Source organism: Camarhynchus parvulus, chromosome 17 (genome assembly GCF_901933205.1).
Source record: "Camarhynchus parvulus chromosome 17, STF_HiC, whole genome shotgun sequence".
Taxonomy (NCBI): Eukaryota; Metazoa; Chordata; class Aves; order Passeriformes; family Thraupidae; genus Camarhynchus; species Camarhynchus parvulus.
Window position 1 is genome coordinate 9,481,508 of NC_044587.1, and position 19,407 is coordinate 9,500,914.

The following is a 19,407-nucleotide window of genomic DNA, read 5'->3' on the forward strand; positions in this document are numbered from 1 at the left end:
GAGCCGGGCGAGCGGAGCCGCAGCTGCACATCCTGGGATTCCGGGCAGCAGGAAGAGCTCAGCCCCGGCGCGGCGCTTCCTCCGGCCCCAGCCGCGTCCCTCCAGCGGCACCTGCCCGAGGAGCTGTGGCGGGGGGGATTTGAGGGTGGAGATCAGAGAAAGATTCTTCCCCCAGAGGGTGCTGGCACTGCCCAGGCTGCCCAGGGAATGGGCACGGCCCCGAGGCTGCCAGAGCTCCAGGAGCCTTTGGACAGCGCTGCCAGGGATGGACAGGGTGGGGCTGCTGGGGGGCTGGGCAGGGCAGGGATGGGTGATCTTTGTGGGTCCGTTCCAGCTCAGGTTATTCCATGATTCTGTGATTCACCATGGAGTGAGCAGCAGCTCCTTCAGCTCAGCAGGACCTTCCCACCCCAGCCATTCCCCTGCCGAGCTGCAGGAGCCGTGGCTTTGCTTTAACCTCAGCTCTAAACCAGGCTCCAAGCTCCAGCTCCAGTGGGGATCCTCCACTGACAGCCCTGAACCACTTCTCACCATCGGGTCTCAGCGTCCAGACAGCTGAGGTATCATTTATGATCATCACATACCCAGAGCAAAACACCCTTGGTCTTAAAAAAGATCATCTTTATTTACATTTTTCCAGTTCTTTACATTTGGGGGGTTAAAACCCAGGACAAAAATACTCCCCAGAAGCCGTGGTAAACATGGAAAACTGCAAGTTTACATTTCAAAACCCAGTTATAAATTGCACAGAAGTCTTAGGTTGTACAGAGCCATCACAAATTGTTGTATAAAACCCCAAAATCTGTAAAGAAAACCACAGGAATAAAGAATTACAGCCACGAGTAGTGGTACAAGAAAGGGCACAAGTTTTGTGGGTTTTACCCTGCCAGTCTCTCTTGGGGAGGAGGGATGGGACATTCCTGTTGCAGATAGTTGCAAATATTTTAGAATATAGAATAAAACCCAAATGGAGCCTAGAACACCCTGTATCTCCTGTCTTGTGCTGGCTCAACAGCAAAATGTCCTAGCAGAAAATATTTATTTTTACAAAACTCCTGGAAGTTCAGTGGAAAGCTAAAAAAGAATCATTGTCAAAAAGAAAGAAGAGCCTTTGCATCCCCCAACTCCCCTTTCCCCATCTCCTGCAGGCAGTGGGACAGCAGATGCCAAAGCAGAGTTTAGTTTAGGACACAAACAACACTGACAAAGCCAAAGGTATGGAGGTGGAACACGTGGAGAGCAGGAAAAGAACAAAACCATGAAGGACATAAAAGTAGCAAGGAAAAAAAAAGAGCTGATTATATTTTTGGTGTTTTCAATTGGACACTGAGTTTGGAAACAATTAACTCACAAGCTTCTCTCGTGCCCCACTGCTCCCCCTCCCCATTTCAAACAAACTCAAAAACAATTGCTATAAAAAACTGAGCCAGGAATTAGAATGAATCCCTACATGCTGAAGTTTTTCCCCCAGAGTTGTGATCAGAAAAATGGGCTTTTTTCCTCTTTATTTCAGTGTTCAGCAAGAGGAGGGAAGGATGATCAAGGGCCTAAAGGAGCTCCCCAAGAGGTGGAAGCTGAAGAGGCTGTGGACAGAGAACAGAGGGGCTGATCCTCTCTGGAGAGGGCGAGTCCAAACTCAGCCCCAAATCCAAACCAAACACGGGGTTTGCCCCGCATCCAAAGCCCTCTCCAAGGACCTGCTGACAGTGCCACCCCTGCAGGGGGGTTCAAGGAGAGCTGGACCAACCCCTCCACCCTGCATTTCAAAGGGCTCCACAAAACATGAGCCAGGCTCTTTGGGTCAGGCTTCACTTCCCTGCACAGCCAAGGCAGGGCAGGAGGGGTGCAAAGCACTGATTGTCACTTGTAATGTCAATTCTCCTGCACAACGAGGCTGCTCAGGGACAGCCCTGGCTGATGGCTGCTGCACCCCGACTCACAGGGGCCCCTGCACAGCAGCTGGGCTGGGGAGCAGCCCTGGCCTCCAAAAGGATGGAGACCACCCTGAGGTGTAGCTCCAGCCCATTCCTGCTCCCTCCACAGCAGCTGCTGGTGATGGACACTCCTCACCAGACAAGAGTGTCCCCATTTGCTCCCTGCTTTGCAAAGTGTACAGCAGGAGGTCCCAAAGACCAGTTTGTAGCAAATATAATTTGGGAGAGCAAGCTGAGGTGCACAGGAGCACTGCAGAGACAGGGCACAGCACGGGCTGGGCGGGGGCTCCCTCCTCCACAGCCTCCACCATGGATGGGCCATTCCCAAACAAAGGTGGAACAAGGACATTCCCAAAACAAAGGTGGAACAAGGAGGACAGCTGCTGGCTGGGAGTCTGGCCAAAAACAGCCCAGTGGCTCTGGCCACAGCAACCAAACAGAAATCCCATTTTCCAGCCAAGGAACATGGGCTGAATGTGTCAGCAGCAGCTCAGCCCCAGGGATGGGAAGGAGCTGGGAAACCAGTCCTGTTCCCAGCCTTCTCTGCCTCTCCCAGAGCCCAGCTGGGTCAGGAGCCTGCAGCCCAACCCAGCAGGTCCAGAATCATTGACAGCTCACAGGAATTTTTCCAGGGGTGTGGAAGGGATTTGGGTTCCAGGGTTTGCACAGCCAACAGCAAGGAAGGCCATGGGAGCTGCAGACTGAGCCAGGCAAGACAGGTTCAGCCAAGTGGGAGGAAGAGGAAGAGCACTGGGAAGAGCTGTACCTGCCTTTGGCCCATTGTGATGAAGAATGCTGCTCATGGCAGGCTGGACCACCCAACAAAGGAGAGTCTGAACCATGGAGCTGGGCAGAAGCATAAGCTGAGAAGAGAATGAAGAAGGATCTTTGTGTCTGAGACACAGATCACACCCCAGGCTACCTGCAGTGACAACACTGAGGCAGTGCCTGCATGCTTCAGCCATGGGATGACCAAAGTGGGCTGTGGGGAGGAGCCTTCTTCCACTTTCAACAAGTTTATTCCAAATGGCTCTTTAGGAGCTGGGGCTGGTGGTCTCCAGCCCTTCCAGCCACACCTTGGCTATGCCACCTCCATCCTCCTAAAGGCAGAGTCTGCTCTCCCCCTCCTCCCCTGCCAGCAGTGAGCACTGCCCAGGACTCCTGGGCCACTTGGACAAATCCTGGCTTCAGGACACAGGGCCTGGGAAGCAGCAGGGCAGTGGCTGCTCTCTCCAGAGCCAAGCCCACGTGGTGCCAAATTCCCTCCAGCCATGGGGAATTTTGAGCCTGGCACTGTGGACAGGCCACACCGTGTTTGTTTTCCCCAAGCTGCCTTGGCAGAGTTCACCACCCTTCCTGGTGACAGCAAAAAAACTTCATTTTGTAAGAAATCAGCAAGGTGCATTCCTGATTTGGCATGAACAGGCACATGGATCAGCATCAGAAATGGATGAAAAAGCACAGCATTTCTCATAGAATAATTTATTAAATACAGCATTAAAATTTGTATTTCTGAATTCAATCATTAAAAACAACTTCATCTCATATATATATATATATTTATATATATTCAGGGACAATGACAATCACTCTATCATCATTGGTGCATCTTGTGCCAGCACTGCTCAGAACGGCACCTTTGCTACACTACCCTTAAAGCAGTTCAATGCTTAAAAAAAAATAAAATAAAAAAGCATTTGCAAAGAAAGAGTGCAAAGCAGGGCCTGTCCCAGCTGCCTGAAGGGTGTGCAGAGGTGGCTGAGCAAGGAGGCAGCAGCTGGAAATGCTCCTAAAGGTCTGTCAGGTATTGCCTGCCCAGCCTGGGGCTGTGTGGGGACCAGCTCTGAGGTGCCAAAGGTCTGGGGGCCACAACTCCAGCCTGGCTGGGCACCTGTGGCTCTGAGGGATGAGGCTTGTGGTTTCCTCAGCTTGGGCAGTCAGTGCTAAACAAGCTAAACAAGGTGTGTGGGGGGAAAAAGCACAAAAGAAAAACTTTTTGCAAGAAAACCCAGCTCGTTCCCCTGACTGCCAGGTGCAGCAGAGGCTGCAGCTCCCCACGGGTTGTGTTCATTGTCACATTCTGCTCAGGCCCAGGGGACACACAGCAAACCAGTGCCACCACAGGCCCCTGGCCCGGGCAGGGACAGCCACTCCCAGGGACAGCCCCAAGCAGAGGGACCCAGAGGGAAGGGATCCCAAGGGCAGGGCCCCTGGGCACACTCAGAGGTAGCATCAGACAGACTTTTGTGATTGATGGTCACTTAACTGCAGCCTGGGAGGAGAGGGCACCCTGCAGGGACATGGAGTGTGGTCCCCCTGCTCCAGAGTGACCAGTGCTGCTGTCCTGTGTGCCAGGGCCCAGCACTGAGCAAGGGTGGGCCCTGTGGGGAAAAGGGCACCCCATCCCACACCAGGATCTTCCCCAGAGATCACCAGGGCTTATCAGCAAGTGTCCCCACGAGCCCCCCTGTGCCCATGGCCACTCACACTGCCATCACTTCCCCCACAGCTCAGGTACAGCGAGGGCTTGTGCTTTTGGCTTTTGTAAAGTCCCTGACCTTCCGAACCTGCTTACTCCAAGAAACCTCCTGCTACCCTTAGGACCTCTGAGGACAAAGGAGGAAGGGCTGTCAAAACCATTTGTGGAGAGCACACAGCCCCTAAAAGAGGAGAGCAAGTCCACACAGCCCAGCCTTCCCTTAGAGTGGGGCTGTGCCAAGTCAGGAGCGTTTCAGATAAGGCATCGCAGGTGCTTTGATAGAAAAGCAGTTAGTGTTGACTACAGTACTGGGACAGGCTGCTCCCAGGGCACAGGGCCACATCCAGCTCTCCAGCACTGGCTGCAGCAGCAGGAGACTGTTCAGTTTCCCTGACCTCTCCTACAGGCTGCTCTGGCTGCCCTTTTTGGTTTTTTTACCCCCTCCCTAGAAAGAGACTTCAAAAGCCCAGGCTGGGATGTGGCAGCTCCCCCCCAAAGCAGCCAGAGAGACAAGAAGACGCCTTGTGCTGTACCAGACTGTGCCACAGGCGGGTGCCCCGTGGTGCCAGGGTAGGCAGTGCCAGCGGGGTCGGAGCAGGGGAGGGCTAATTGCCGTTGCTGATGCTGGAGTTGGCACTGCTGCAGCTCTGCTCGTAGGATGGAGGTGCCTCTGTGGGGGAAAGGAAGAATGAGAGAGGTTATGGTGGGTTTGGGAGGTTCCCTTCACCCCAGTCAGTGTAACCCAGTGCAGAGTGCAGCAACCCACCAACACACACTCCCTGCCAGGACCCACAGCCTGCCCAGCTGAGGCACAGGGGCTTTGTAGGATTTGAGCCAGCCAACCCATCCCTGCCCTGATGCCCAGGGAGGTTAAAATCACCACCTCACAGTCCTATTCTGTTCCTCCCTTTCTTTCCCAAGCATCCTCCTGTCTTCCAGCACCTCCAGATCACTCGTGCTCCGTGTGCCCAAACCCAGGGCTGAAGTAACACATGGAGTGTTCTGTTACTCCAGTGCAAAGAGAGGGGCTGGTTTGGGTACAACTGTGCTAACACACCCTGCTGGCCCTGCTACCCCAGCATGGCTGCAAGAACCCAGCACAGCCTGCTGGCCCTGTCACACCTGCACAGCCCCAGGAACCCAGCACTCACTGCTGGCCCTGCCACCCCAGCATGGCTGCAAGAACCCAGCACACCCTGCTGGCCCTGTCACACCTGCACAGCCCCAGGAACCCAGCACACCCTGCTGGCCCTGTCACACGCGCACAGGCCCAGGAACCCAGCACTCACTGCTGGCCCTGCTACCCCAGCATGGCTGCAAGAACCCAGCACACCCTGCTGGCCCTGTCACACCTGCACAGCCCCAGGAACCCAGCACACCCTGCTGGCCCTGTCACACCTGCACAGCCCCAGGAACCCAGCACTCACTGCTGGCCCTGCTACCCCAGCATGGCTGCAAGAACCCAGCACACCCTGCTGGCCCTGTCACACCTGCACAGCCCCAGGAACCCAGCACACCCTGCTGGCCCTGTCACACCTGCACAGCCCCAGGAACCCAGCACACCCTGCTGGCCCTGTCACACCTGCACAGCCCCAGGAACCCAGCACTCACTGCTGGCCCTGCTACCCCAGCATGGCGCAGAACCCAGCACACCCTGCTGGCCCTGTCACACCTGCACAGCCCCAGGAACCCAGCACACCCTGCTGGCCCTGCCACCCCTGCACAGCCCCAGGAACCCAGCACACCCTGCTGGCCCTGCCACCCAGCATGGCTGCAAGAACCCAGCACACCCTGCTGGCCCTGTCACACCTGCACAGCTCCAGAACCCAGCACACCCTGCTGGCCCTGCCACGCCTGCACAGCTCCAGAACCCAGCACACCCTGCTGGCCCTGTCACACCTGCACAGCCCCAGGAACCCAGCACACCCTGCTGGCCCTGTCACACCTGCACAGCCCCAGGAACCCAGCACACCCTGCTGGCCCTGTCACACCTGCACAGCCCCAGGAACCCAGCACACCCTGCTGGCCCTGTCACACCTGCACAGCCCCAGGAACCCAGCACACCCTGCTGGCCCTGCCACCCCAGCATGGCTGCAAGAACCCAGCACACCCTGCTGGCCCTGTCACACCTGCACAGCTCCAGAACCCAGCACACCCTGCTGGCCCTGCCACCCCTGCACAGCTCCAGAACCCAGCACACCCTGCTGGCCCTGTCACACCTGCACAGCCCCAGGAACCCAGCACACCCTGCTGGCCCTGCCACCCCTGCACAGCCCCAGGAACCCAGCACACCCTGCTGGCCCTGCCACCCCTGCACAGCCCCAGGAACCCAGCACTCACTGCTGGCCCTGTCACACCTGCACAGCCCCAGGAACCCAGCACACCCTGCTGGCCCTGCCACCCTGCACAGCCCCAGGAACCCAGCACACCCTGCTGGCCCTGCCACCCCAGCATGGCTGCAGGACTCCAGCACGCTGGGATTTCCCCAAGCTGCTCCACCCTGGACATTTTCTCAGCTCCCACCCCCACAGCTTCAGACCAGCTGCAGGCCCACTCCAAGTCAGACAGAAGATTTCAGTGACATCATTTTCCTGGCTATGCTCCCACCAGCCTCACCACAAGCCAAGAAGTTTTTCTGTCAGTGGGAGGCTGAAAGCTCTTTTAAGAACAGGGAGATCCTCTCACAACAAGCCCAGGGCAGGCCTGGGCGTGGATGTGGGAAGGACAGCTGGCTTTTACAGCTGGAAGAGGGGACTCCTCTAGAGGCTAAAGCAGGCAGAGAGATGTCACAATCCCTCTGACAACAGCCTGCAGCAGGCTGACTGAATCCCCAGATTCCCAGCAGTTCACAGCTAGCAGAGACTGAGGTAGGAGCTGTTTCCCCCCAGCTGCAGATCCCAGGAGTGCTGCTCACCATAGGGGTATCCCCACGTGCTGTACTCTGGGGGCAGGATGAGTGAGCTGGCTGTGGGGACAGGCACCACGTTCCCCTCAGCATAGTAGGGGACAGTGGCCCCCGTGGACAGGCAGAGTGTGGGGTGGTTTGGGGAGCCCGTCTGCTCCGAGTCCGCCCGAATCTCCTGGAAGCTCAGTCCTGGGGCGTAGCTGAAGGGCTGCTGCTGGGAATGGCTTTTGGTGGGGATGGAGACATTGTCCATTGGGTGATAGCCACTGGCAGCCTCCTCTTCCTCTGGGGGGGCACTGGGGACCACCACAGATGGGATGTGCTGGATGGAGCGGGAGGGGCTCAGCGGGACCCTGTTCACAGCAATGTTTCCAATGTAGATGGGGAGAGTGACAGAAACCTCTGGAGACTTGAGGGAAACCTGGAAGAGAAGGGAAAACAGTGGCATCCTCATGATACATGGCAGTGGAAAGGTTCACCTGATGTCTGGAGCCCCCAGAACACACTGCTCAGCCTGGGAGGGGGCACAGAGCCACGGCCCAGCCCAGGGATACTCCAAATAAACTCACCTGGATGTAGTAGTCGATGTGAATGAGGCTGCAGCCCTGCAGAATGGACTGGGGCAGTGCTGGAACCAGGATCTGCTCCTTCCATTCTGCGTGTTTCCAGGCTTTCACCCCTGAGCCTTCCACCTCGGCGATGGTCCTCAGGTCGTAGATCCAGCGCTTGGATTTGTAGGCCACTTTCTGCACAGACAGGAGGAAACACAGCTGGCTCAGAGGCTGCAGGTGGTCTTCTGTCTCCCACAAATGTAAGCCAGGACACAACCCCACCCAACTGCTTTGTCAAATAGGCACAAGCACAGACCTAAGGGGCATATTCCAGAGCAGGAATACCCTTGTGTGACAGTCTGAGCAGGGAAAAGCAAGACAAGTTCTAGGTCCTCTTTCCCCAGGAAGGTAGAGAGGACCAGAGGTGGAGATTTGGCTGCCCCAAAGTTTCACAGAGGCCTCCATGAGGTGGAGAAGCAGCAGCACAGGGCAGAGGATGGCCCCACTGGGCACCCACCTGGAGCAGACTGGCCACCACAGCGCCGGTGTCGCGGCCGGACTTGTTCTCAATGTCCGTGCGGAGCTGGATGGCCTGGCCCACGATGTAGCCCTTCAGATCAGATGTGGCTGTCAGGATGATGTTGCCACTTTTCACAAGCTTGTAGTTGAACTTCTTGGTGATGGACATGGTGTTGGGCTGCTGCAGGACGGCAGAGAAGGAGGTGTTGGGTCAAGAGAGTCAGAGAGCCTCTGGGAAAACACTCAAGAGATTCAAAACAAGCAAGCAGAAATATTTGCTTCTAAGAGGATGCAAAGAACCAGGAACATGGCAATGCCAGAGACAACAGGTCTCTCTTCTCCAGCCCCACAGTTCTACTGTCCTATTAGTTGCTTTCCCCTCCAAAGCAAGTTCCCCAAACCCAAGTGTCTCCAAGCACCTGAAGCTGTTGGCCAACGTGTCTCTCTGCATGCTGAAAATTCAGATAAACCTTTCAAAGCAACACACACAAGGGACAGAAATCACCTGGAGTAGGTACTGACAGCAAGGCAGGAGAGATGAGGAGTCCTTGTCCTGCTCTTGCATTGTCACAGCACGCAGCCAGAGCTGTCCAGCCACTGAGTGACTCCTCAGACAGCAGGACAAGCACAAGTGCTGAAGTGCTGGCATTTCCAGCCATGCCCCAGTTCTTACCTCGATGTCAGGGATGTCGTTCAGGTTGAGAGGGCAGAGAACGTAGAAGATCTTGTTGCATTTGTAGTCCTTGGAGAAGCGAGGTGTGTCTATCACAGCTTTCACCTGATGCAGGACCTTGCCAAAAGGGCCTTCAAATGATGTAGGAGCAGAAGCTGGAGTTGAGAGAGAAAGAAGAGGTCATAAGGCTGAGCCAGGCCAGTTTCTGAACTGGAAGTATATGCAAAATCCAAGGCTTACAGGGAAGGGCCTTCAGCCACTTTTCTGCATCTTACCTGGCAGCAGGAACTGGAAGGGAAAGTTGTGCTCTCCAGCTGTCAGGACCCCTGTGGAAACAAGAGTGAAGTGTACATGGGACAGGACCTTGGAATGTGTGATTAGTGAGAGAGAAGCCACCACCCAGGGAATCACCTGCTCTGCTGCCTACAGCCACTGGACAGCTCCAGATCCCATGGGCAGTGCTTGAGCCAACAGCAGCACCTGCTGCTACCCACCCCTCCTTGGGACAGGAGAGGTTCTGTAGGAAGATATCCTGTAAATAAGGTCATTTAGGGCAGGCTCTAAGGGATCCCAATGCCACAGCAAGTGGTTATCCTAGGCTATTGACACAGGACACAGAGCAGGGCTGCTGTGGGTTTATTTTTCTTCAAGTCTTTCCTCTGTCAGGCAGTCAGGGGGAATGTAGGAAATCACAGGCACTGTCTGAGAATGGTAGGGAGTTCTGGTGGGCATCAATCCACTCCACCCTCAGCCACATGCAAAGCCCTTCACAGACTGCACAGGGTTCAGGAGCTGGAACCACCCACCCTTGGACCCCAGAAGGGACCTGCAATACCTCAGCCTGGCTGCTGAGACAACAGGAGCTCAGAAAAATATTGCCACAACATTAAAACCTTGGCACTCATTTCCTTCAACCACTGCTCTGCAACAGCCTCGAGGGCCCAGGGCAGAGCCAAGATCCAGTGCATGGCTAAAACAACAGATTCCAACTCCCCAACTCCATCCAGATTCCCTCCAGGGCAGTGTGACAGCTGAACTGAACCCACAGTGTGATCCAGCAGCTCCTAAAGTTGCCTTCAGTAAGAAAACCACCGAGGTTTATCCATATTTGTTAAATCCATGTACACATGATTGTTTTTAGAGTGGCAGAGCTGAGAGGGAGACCTGGATGCCCAGGAAATCGAGCTGTGTTTGTTCTGCTTTGTAGAATCATTGCTGGAGGTACCAAAGCCCAGCTCTGGCTGGTGCTTTTGTTGTTGTAAGACAGAGGGAGGCAGCTTGCCCGTTAGCAACGCTGGCTGCACAGAGCTGACAGAAATCGAGTCCTGTCGTCAGGGGATTAAGTGGATTACATGGAAGGGGGAGGTGGGGAGGAGAAGAGTAAATCCCCCCCTGACACAGCAGCACTTGGTGCATCATTCATGCTATGAAAAGCCAGATCTCTGCCTCTCTGCACACTCAGCCACCCCATGGGGACGAGGCACAGTGAGTGTATCCCCACAGTGCAGGGACAGAGGGATGAACAATCCAACACACACACATCATGGGTCCCTGCAAAGGGAGAACACCTCCCTGCAAAGGGACAACAGCAGAGATGGCTATTTGTACTCTTTGGCCTCACAGAGACGAGCAGGATTTGCCCATTGCCATCACCTCCCTGCAGATTGCCCTGCTGTCCCCCAAACAAACCCGAGCTATGTAGGCTAAAATGCAGCACCCGGCGCTGTCACCAGGTGGAGGCACCAAGCCAAGCTGTGCCCTCGCTGCCAGGACCAGTGCTCAGAGCTGGACAGGCCCCGAGGCAGCTGTGGGACAGCCTCTCCTGCTCCCTCCTGGGCAGCACGGCTCAGTAAAGGTGCCAGCTGAGGTGCAGCAGGTGCCTTGGCTGCTTGGGTCCGGGATAAAGCCTGGTTAATGTGAATGAGTCAATGAACCCAGCCCTTGTTTGCTGCCCTGAGGGTTTCTGTCTTTTAACAGGCACCATTCAGCATTGATCTTACACCCATTATCCCTATTTCAGAAAGCAAATGGGTAACTGGAATACATGGACTGTCCTGTGCAGTTTCTGCATTGCAGTACAGGGACTCTGCACCTGAAAAGGAGTGGGAGCAAGGGTTGTTCCTGCCCCGCACAAGGGAGGGAGGTGGGAGCTCCAGAGGACAGTGGTCACTGAGAGAATTCCACTGAGAATTTCCACCAGAATTCCCAGCTGTGTGACATGCAGAGCCCCACATGAAGGTGCAGGCAGTAATTCTGAGTCTGCTACTAGGAGCATGAAAGTTCACAGCCTTTCCAGGACCCTTAGGATGAGCCCACAGACTCCACCAAGTAGAAGTCCCTATTCTACAAGGAATAGGGACTGCCTATAACAGGCAGCACCATCCAAGAAGTAATTTCTGTCCAAGTCCTGCCCAGCTCAGGTGCACCAACAGAAAGCTGGGCTGGAAGTGAACCTGTGAGCACTTTCACAGTTTCTAACTCCCACAGCATCACTGAGCAAGGCCATGAACTCTCCCAGGAACTCGTGTGGGCAGCATCACTTGCAGGGGATGTGGTTTGTGTGGTTCACTGGCACTGAGGCAGTTTCTGCACAGGTAGCCCAAGGTCTGAGCAGGTCCCCAGGTGGGAACTGCCCACAGGTCAGCCTAGACCAGCCTGATGGTCCTGTCCAAGCCCAAGTGCCCTGCTGGCTGTGACCCCCTGAACACCCTGCAAATCCCTCCTGCAGCTCCAAGCTGCTCACGAGGGCTGGAAAAGGCCCTTCCTGCTCTTTGCAGCCAGACAGGAGTTCCCAGACCAGCCAGCCCAGACTGTGGCTGTTCCTGCCACAGTTCACACAGACCAAGGGCATCACAGCAGCGCCTGGCTCATGGCCACAGAGCCCTGACCCAGTCCTGAGCTGAGCAGGGAAGCACAGTGAGCCTGGTCTCCACTCCATGGAGCAGGGAGATGCTGCAGGTGCCAAGAACAACTCTTGTTTTCAGATCTGCTCCTTCCAGCCCACTCTCTCCTTCCCCCAAGAGGGAGAAGCATCTTTAGGCACCCTCAGTATCCTGGAGGGGACATTCCAAGGCACCCACTGGTGCAGAAAGGAGTTCAGTGCCAGGGCTATTTCACAGACAAGGGTTAACAAAATTAAGATGAAGAAAAGCCAGTGGTCCTGACTGAGATAGGAGACTCCTGTGAAAGCACAAGCAAGATCCAGAGTGCCTGGCAGAGTGAAAGGTAGCAGAGCCCACAGGTGAGCTCAGGTCCTGCCTGCCTCCCCCTGCACCAGGAGGAAAGGCAGATATTCAGCAGCAATCTGGGCTCCTTCTTGCTTCTCCTGGCAGAGGCTCCTCCAGCACAGGCACAGCAAAGGCTCCATTTGCAACTTGGAATCACAAAACCATTTCTGTCTTCTGCCTGGTGGAAAGTTGGTAAATCCCAAACCAAGCACCCTTACAATGGGAAGGGAGGTGGCAACTGCTTCTAAACTCTCCAGCTGGCAACTTTGCTCCAAAAGGCTGAGCTTCCATTTCCAAATGCTGACTAATCTTGTTATAATAGGGGAAATCTGCAATTTCCCTTGTCCCAGCTTCCCTGTGAGCATGGGCAGGGCACAGACTGACCTTGAGCCAACACCCAGGTACTTCTGCCATGTAAAACAGGGGCAAACTCAGCTCCCTGCAAGGGACACCTGCAGTGTCAGTCCAGCACAGTGACACAGGGCAATGTGCGTCTCACCAGACCTTGAACAGATCCCCAGATCACAGCAGGGGAGATGCAGCATCAGGCAGAGTGCCCAGAGCCATCCCACAGCTGCATCCACTGTCCAATTCCAGCATCCCAGCAGTGAGGGGAACACACAGCCCATGGGAGCCACTCATCACCCCTGTCCCTCCAGCCCAGGGAGCTTCAACAGTCCAGGACACTTAATGTGCTAATTCCATCTGCAAGTGGACTTTGCCACAGAGCCTGTTGTTGGCAGCAGGCAGAGGTGAGCTGGTTTCCAACCATGGTGGGGGTCATGGCCATCCCCACACCTGGGAAGAGCTGCCCTTTCCATGCTCCTCCAGCACCAGAGGCTTTGCCAAAGCACTCCCCAGCCTGGGCAGGGCACAGCAGGGCAGCAGAGGCTCAGCACTGCCCCAGGGGGCACTGAGACCCCTCAAACAGGGGCAGCTCACAGACCCTGTGAGGGGACAGGGCTGTGCCAGCCGCTGCAGCCACGCCAAGCCAGCACCTCCCCATTCCCAGAAGCCAGAACAAAGGCCACAGTGTCCTCAGATGCAAAAAAGCTTTTCCTGAAGTTTATGTGCAGCTAAAAATACCTTGAGAAAGTCATTAGGCAGCAGAGGCAGCAGGCTTGGCAGGGTTCTGCTGTGGGGCCATACCTGCAGCAGCCTGTCCCCCTGATAGGAGTCAAGCCAGCAGGGATTGGCCACCCCCACACAGCCTTGGGAAACTTCCTCCCAGAGCATTCCTGCAGGGAAAGAAGCTGCTGCCCCTGACAGCCTGGAGAAAAACTCCAGTGCAGATAGCAGGAGCAGTAACAACACACTCATAGTGCAGAAGAAGCTTGGAGATGTCCCTGACTCCAGCAGAGAAAGGTCTGGGTCTCTCCTTCATGGCTCAGCTGCTCCACATTGGGGCTGGGGTTGTTCACTTGTACCACTGGATGTGGAGGAGTCCTGGAACATTTCATTTACAGAACAGAAATGCCTTGATCCAGAGGGCTGGTGCCAAGTCTTCTGGATCCCCTGGAGACACTGGGTTGGCACCCAGAGAGACCCTGCCAGGCTGAAGGGACTGGGCCTGGGGGAGCCTTGGGAAGTTTGACAAGGCCAAGTGCAAGGTCCTGCCCCTGGGTCACCTCTCCCCTTTCTAGAACCTGCTCAGTCCCTTGTCCTGTGATCCCCAGTGGCTTCATCAACAAACATTGTCCAGAGGAGCCATGGAGCTGCTCCAGGACTGGAGCCAGGCAGGGAGAGCTGGGGTGCTCACCTGGAGAGGAGAAGCTCCAGTGAGAGCTCAGAGCCCCTTGCAGGGCCTGAAGGGGCTCCAGGAGAGCTGGAGAGGGACTGGGGACAAGGGATGGAGGGACAGCACACAGGGAATGGCTCCCACTGCCAGAGGGCAGGGCTGGATGGGAACTTGGGAATTGGGAATTGTTCCCTGTGAGGGTGGGCAGGCCCTGGCACAGGGTGCCCAGAGCAGCTGGGGCTGCCCCTGGATCCCTGGCAGTGCCCAAGGCCAGGCTGGGCAGGGCTGGGAGCACCTGGGACAGTGGGAGGTGTCCCTGCCCACAGCATGGAGTGGAATAAGGTGATCTTTAAGGTCCCTTCCCACCCAAAGGTTCCCCTGCACAGCACAGTGCTGCAGCACTGCATGGCAAAGCTGCCACCATCCCACCCAGGGGGGCTGAAATGACCCCATGTCTGTATTTACACTGTGAGACAAATGATCCAAGTCCAGTTCACTCCTCCAGAGCTGCTGAAAGTGTCTGGGCTCTGCTCTGAGCAGTGACCCCTCCCTGGCTGGTGCTGCCAGGCCCCTGCCCAGGCAGAGGTGGCAGCCAGAGAAATCCCCAGCCCTCCAAAGCCATCATCCCTCCAGAACAAGGGGAAGCTCCCTGCCCACACCCTGCCCTGCCTGCAGCTGGCCAAGGGCTGGGAAATGTCCTCCAGCAGCCTCTGCCTGGCACAAGAGCAGGGCTGGGGCTCAGGAGGAGCCAGCCCCACAGGAACAAGGACACAGCCCTACCTGCTGTGTCCCACCCACCTTCCCAGGGCTGTCTGGCAGCTTTCTGTGCAAACAGCCCGGTCTGACAGCACTGGTGGGGCCAGCTCTGCTGGGCTGCACGTTCCAGCCAGTGCCACTGAGGGGACACTTGCCAAATCCTCCTCCCAGCCTGGCTGCCCCAGCCCCAGGGTCCCTGTCTGGAAGTCACAGGTGGTCACAGCCATCTCTGCACAAGGGTCACAGCCACCATGACAAAACAGGAGCTCCAGGCTAGCAGAAGGGAGTTGGGAGGTGCCTCGGTCACACAAGAGACTCAGGTGAGCTCATTCCCCTCCTGTGAAGGCTCACACTGAGGGGGGCTGGGACAGCCAGCCCAGATGTGACACACAGCAGGCTGCAGGCCAGGAACCACACATGTGGCACAGCACACACCTGTGCCTCACCAGGCTTCACCCACAGCTACACACAGCAGAAGAGGTGAATAATCCTGTTTGTCACCCCCTCCAGCCCCCAAAGAGAAGGATGATATCAGCTCTGTAGCCACCACTAGGAGCCTGGAAATGTCCCCACACCCCAGGCACAGGAGACAGGAGTGGCTGAAGTGGGGCTCCTGCCCCAAGCCCTGTCCCTCCCCACCTGTCCCTGCCAGGCTCTGCTTCCTCCTGGATGCTGGAATGGGAACAGGCTGCACCTTTGGAGCACACAGATTTTTTGGTTCCTCTAGCAGAGGAACAGCAGGCCAGACCATATGGCAGTTTTTCCCTGGCTATTTAACAAGTGATGCATTGACTGTGTTGGCCAATTCAAGGAGTACAGAAAGGTACCTGGTGCCTGCTGGCCCCTGTGCCATCACTTGTAGCAATATGGCTCTTTCCTCCTGCTGCCTAAAGTCAGCCCTGGGGAAAGCAAGCTCCTCCAAAGGTGCTGAGTTAGACTGATTCTGGTGTTGCTGCTGCACAGCTTGAGTACTCTCCTCTCCAGGCTCTCCAGGCAGAGAGCAGGAAAGCAGAAGGTTTGTGTTTTCCACTTTGGAGTGGAGAAATGAGCAGCCCTAGCTCTGCACTGTGCCACAGGAGCCCAAGTCCCCAGCTACAGGCAGAGATGTCAGTCAGGCAGAGATGCCAGTCTCACTGCAGTCCCAGCAGCCAGCACCCTGCTCACCCTGTCCTGCCCTCTCTCCTCATCCACTTTTGCAGCCAGAACACTGAATATTACATATAAGCAAGGGGCCAGAGCTCTTTAGCTCTCAGGAGGCTCTATCAGCATTAATTCTGTGCCAGGGCACTTGAGGTGACGCTGAGCCACTGCAGCTTTAGCACAGGACTCAACTCAGCCTCTGGTGAATGCAGTTAATACAGGGGATTACAAACTGCAACAAAGGAGGGGAAATGCACACATTTGCTCGTGCCATCAGCAGGCACAGGTGCCACAGAGGGAACAGCCAAGAGCCAGAGGAGCGACCTGCCAGCAAGCACAGGCAAAGCTGCCAGGAAAGCCTCGGTGTGCAGCTCCAAGGAGAGCTCTCCTGCTGTATGGCAGTGATGGAGCACAGCCCCAGCAGGCTCCACGCTCCCTTTCAAGGCAGCAACTCTCTTACTCCAGCTCTGCAAACACACAAACACACAGCAGGAACAACCTCCCATGCGTAATGGGGCTGAGATCAACCTTTCTGTAACACAGGAGGCGCAGCAAAGCACTCAGCACTGAGGTGAGGGCTCCACTGCTCACAGACCTCTGTGTCAGCAGCTTCCAGAGACATTCTCAGTGAATTAGCAGGATCTGGCAGTGTGGCAATGCTGCAAAAGCCCCAGAGGATTAACTGGTCTACTGAGGCAAGAAATTGGGAAGTGCTGAGGAAGCGGCTGTGACCCAAGGCAACTGCAGAGCCCTCAGTGTGGCTTTCCTGGGCTGAACCTGCAGCTGCTGCTCCTGAGCCCAGCAGCACAGTGTGGCCAGGAGCTGGCACCAGAACATCCTTAGTGGCTCACCACTGCCCATGGACACCCTGCTGCTCTCACCTGGGCAGGGGCTGTCCAGGAGCATCGCCTGCTGCTCTGAGACCTCCTGCTCACACAGAACAAGCTGTACAAGTCTCACAATTCTGTTTAGTCAGGTCACCAAGATTTTAAAATTCAGTTGGGAGCCAGGATAGTTACCCTGTGCCAGCTGCTGGCCATGAAGGTGTTGTGCCAGGCCGGCAGAGAACCACCCCAGGGAAGAGGTGATGCACAGCTGCCCCTTTTTAGCTCTGTGCAAGAAATCTGCCAGCAGAGGAAGCATGTGGAGCTGCCAGGAAATCCCTGCAGTGCCTTCAAGCTAACTAACAAGCTGCCAAAAGAAAGGTCAGCTGGAAATTACAGCCAGCTCCCTGCATGAGTTCAACTCAGGTACAAGGAGGGAATGAAAAAAAAACAAAACTCTGCCTTTGCATGCACAACCCTTCCACAGGGCAAGAGCTGTGTGTGCAGCTGGAGATGCAGGGAAGGAACAGCCCCATGGGGGTACAGGCACGTGATGGACCTGCTCCTCTCTGGCTGAACAAGGGCAGAGCCACAGCAGGGAGGGGGAGAGGAGCAGGAGGCTCTGCAGAGTGAATCACTCCATTATATTGGAGCAAGAGAAGCAGCTCTGTGTCCCAGAGCTGGGTACAAGTGGTGCCATTCTGTGCTCGCTGCCACTTGATCCCCTGCGCTGCTGACACCTACAGAAACCCTGCAGCCCCCACCCCTCTTGCCTTTCTGTGCAAAAGGAAAAATCAACACCAGTGAGCAACCAAAGTCCAAGTGAGAAAAGTAAATACCCTCTTAGCCTCCCCTCCAGGAGGCAAGTAACAACCCCCCCTGGGAGCCCTGGGTGGCTGAGTGACCTCTGTGGCACAGCAGCAAACAGAGCAGCGAGAGGCTCTGCAGCAGCTGGCACACTCCACACTTCCCAGCAGCTTTGATGTAAAGAGCCTGAGTTCATTAAACCGTTGGCCTGTGTGTGATTGCCAAGGCTACAGCACAATCCCCTGCTCCTCACGGCTGCCTGCTGCCTGCAGCTCCTGCCCAGCCCCACCAGAGGCTTTCCCAGGGCACAGAGGATGCCCTGCTTGGGTGGGGACAAGCCCTGAGGGGAGCAGGGTCCTCTGCAGCAGCACTTGTCACCAACCTGCTCCAGTGGCACAGCCGGGTCCTGCACACCCTGTTCCAAGGTGGGGAGAGAAAGGAAAGTGCCTTAAATAAGTGCCAAAGTGGGCATCTGGGTTATTTAAGGGCCTGCCTCCTTTTTCATGCAATGAAAAAAACCCCAAAGCAGTGTGTAATACAAGCAGCAGCTGATGCCAGAGGACGAGCTGCCCCCTCACTTACTTCAATGCAAAGCTGTGTGGGAGGAGAAGTGTGGAGTCACTCTTGGAGGCTTACAGAGCAATCTGAGCCTCGACAGTTTTGCAAACCTCCTCTCCCCTTCCCCCCACGTGTCCTCAAAGAGCACAGATCGGTGTTTTTGAAAGTTACTGCTCGGGATGTGGGAAGGGATAGAGCAAGGCAGGCTGTTTGTCAGGCTGAGCCTGCTCCCTGCACCACCTCCTGTGTGCCAGCACAGCAGTGGCACCACTGGAGCTGAGCCACTCACCAGGGATGGGCAAGACAGAGCCCCATTCTCTGTGTGGCCTTGGGGACACCTGGGATCCTTCCTCAATCCAGGCCAATGCCATCAGACTGGATGAGCCCCTTTCAAGAGAGCTGGGGATGGTGTCAGAGGACAGCCTGAAACCACCCTCTGCCCCAGGGCACAGCCTGGCTGCCAGTTTCCCCCCAGCAGGGACATGCTGCTCCTCCTTACCTTTCTCTAAAATTCACTTGTTCAAAGACAAGGAGTAACAGCATTTCTGTAGTGGGGGCAAGGCAGGAACAGAAGAGTCCTCTGAGGCAGAAGCAAATTCCTCCCTTCCTCAACTCATTTTGAGCAGTGACATCCCCTGTGTGGATAAGGCCTCTGGGGGCATGGCAGGAAGGCAGCTCCTCCACCTGACCCCAGGGCCTCCAGCAGTCCCACCCTCCCTTCTGCTGTTTGCTTTGTGGTGGGAGAAGGTGGGCACAGCCACCCCTTACCTGGAGTAACAGGCACGGATTCACCCTGGGGGTTTTGCATGCTTTTTATTCCCCTGCAGGACCACACCAGATGCCACCAGTAACCTTTGCTTGTGGTGCTCTGTCACGGGTGGCTGCTGGTGCTGGCCAGAGCAGCAGCTGTGTGCTGGCAGTGGGAGCCAGCAGCTCCTTCAGGAGCCCTTGCTTGGAAATGCTTCCAACTCCCCAGACTCACCCTGGGCTCCTGCCATCACCATCAGTGACCTCCCCACCCCACAGCCCAAGAGCCAGCAGGCCAGCCTGCCTCAGTTTCCCCTCCCATCTGGGTGAGCCCTGCAGGGAGGCACCCAGGGAACACCCACATGGGACACTCCATCTGTCTGGAGCTCCTTCATGCTTTTTTCAGGAGAGGCCAGGGCAGCTGAGAGCTATTCCTGGAAAGCCTAAAAATGCCACGGCTGAGTCAGCACCGAGGCTCTGCCTGCACCAGGCCATGGAGGGCTCCCCCAGCACAGCCCTGCAGGACTGAGCTGTGCCAGGACACTGCTG

At 56.1% G+C, this 19,407-nt stretch overlaps 1 protein-coding gene across 1 annotated transcript in view; it reads right to left on the minus strand.

The window, feature by feature from the left end:
- Nucleotides 1–600: 600 nt before the first annotated feature.
- The window catches only part of ARRDC1 (arrestin domain containing 1), a 39,182-nt gene continuing 20,375 nt past the window's right edge, over nt 601–19,407 (minus strand). The window contains exons 3-8 of the mRNA XM_030961394.1: nt 9,337–9,387; nt 9,062–9,216; nt 8,387–8,569; nt 7,888–8,064; nt 7,328–7,739; nt 601–5,083 (exon numbers count right to left, since the gene is read on the minus strand). Of these exons, the coding sequence (XP_030817254.1) occupies nt 5,019–5,083; nt 7,328–7,739; nt 7,888–8,064; nt 8,387–8,569; nt 9,062–9,216; nt 9,337–9,387 (1,043 nt within the window). The 3' untranslated portion in view covers nt 601–5,018. The remainder of the gene's footprint in view (nt 5,084–7,327; nt 7,740–7,887; nt 8,065–8,386; nt 8,570–9,061; nt 9,217–9,336; nt 9,388–19,407) is intronic.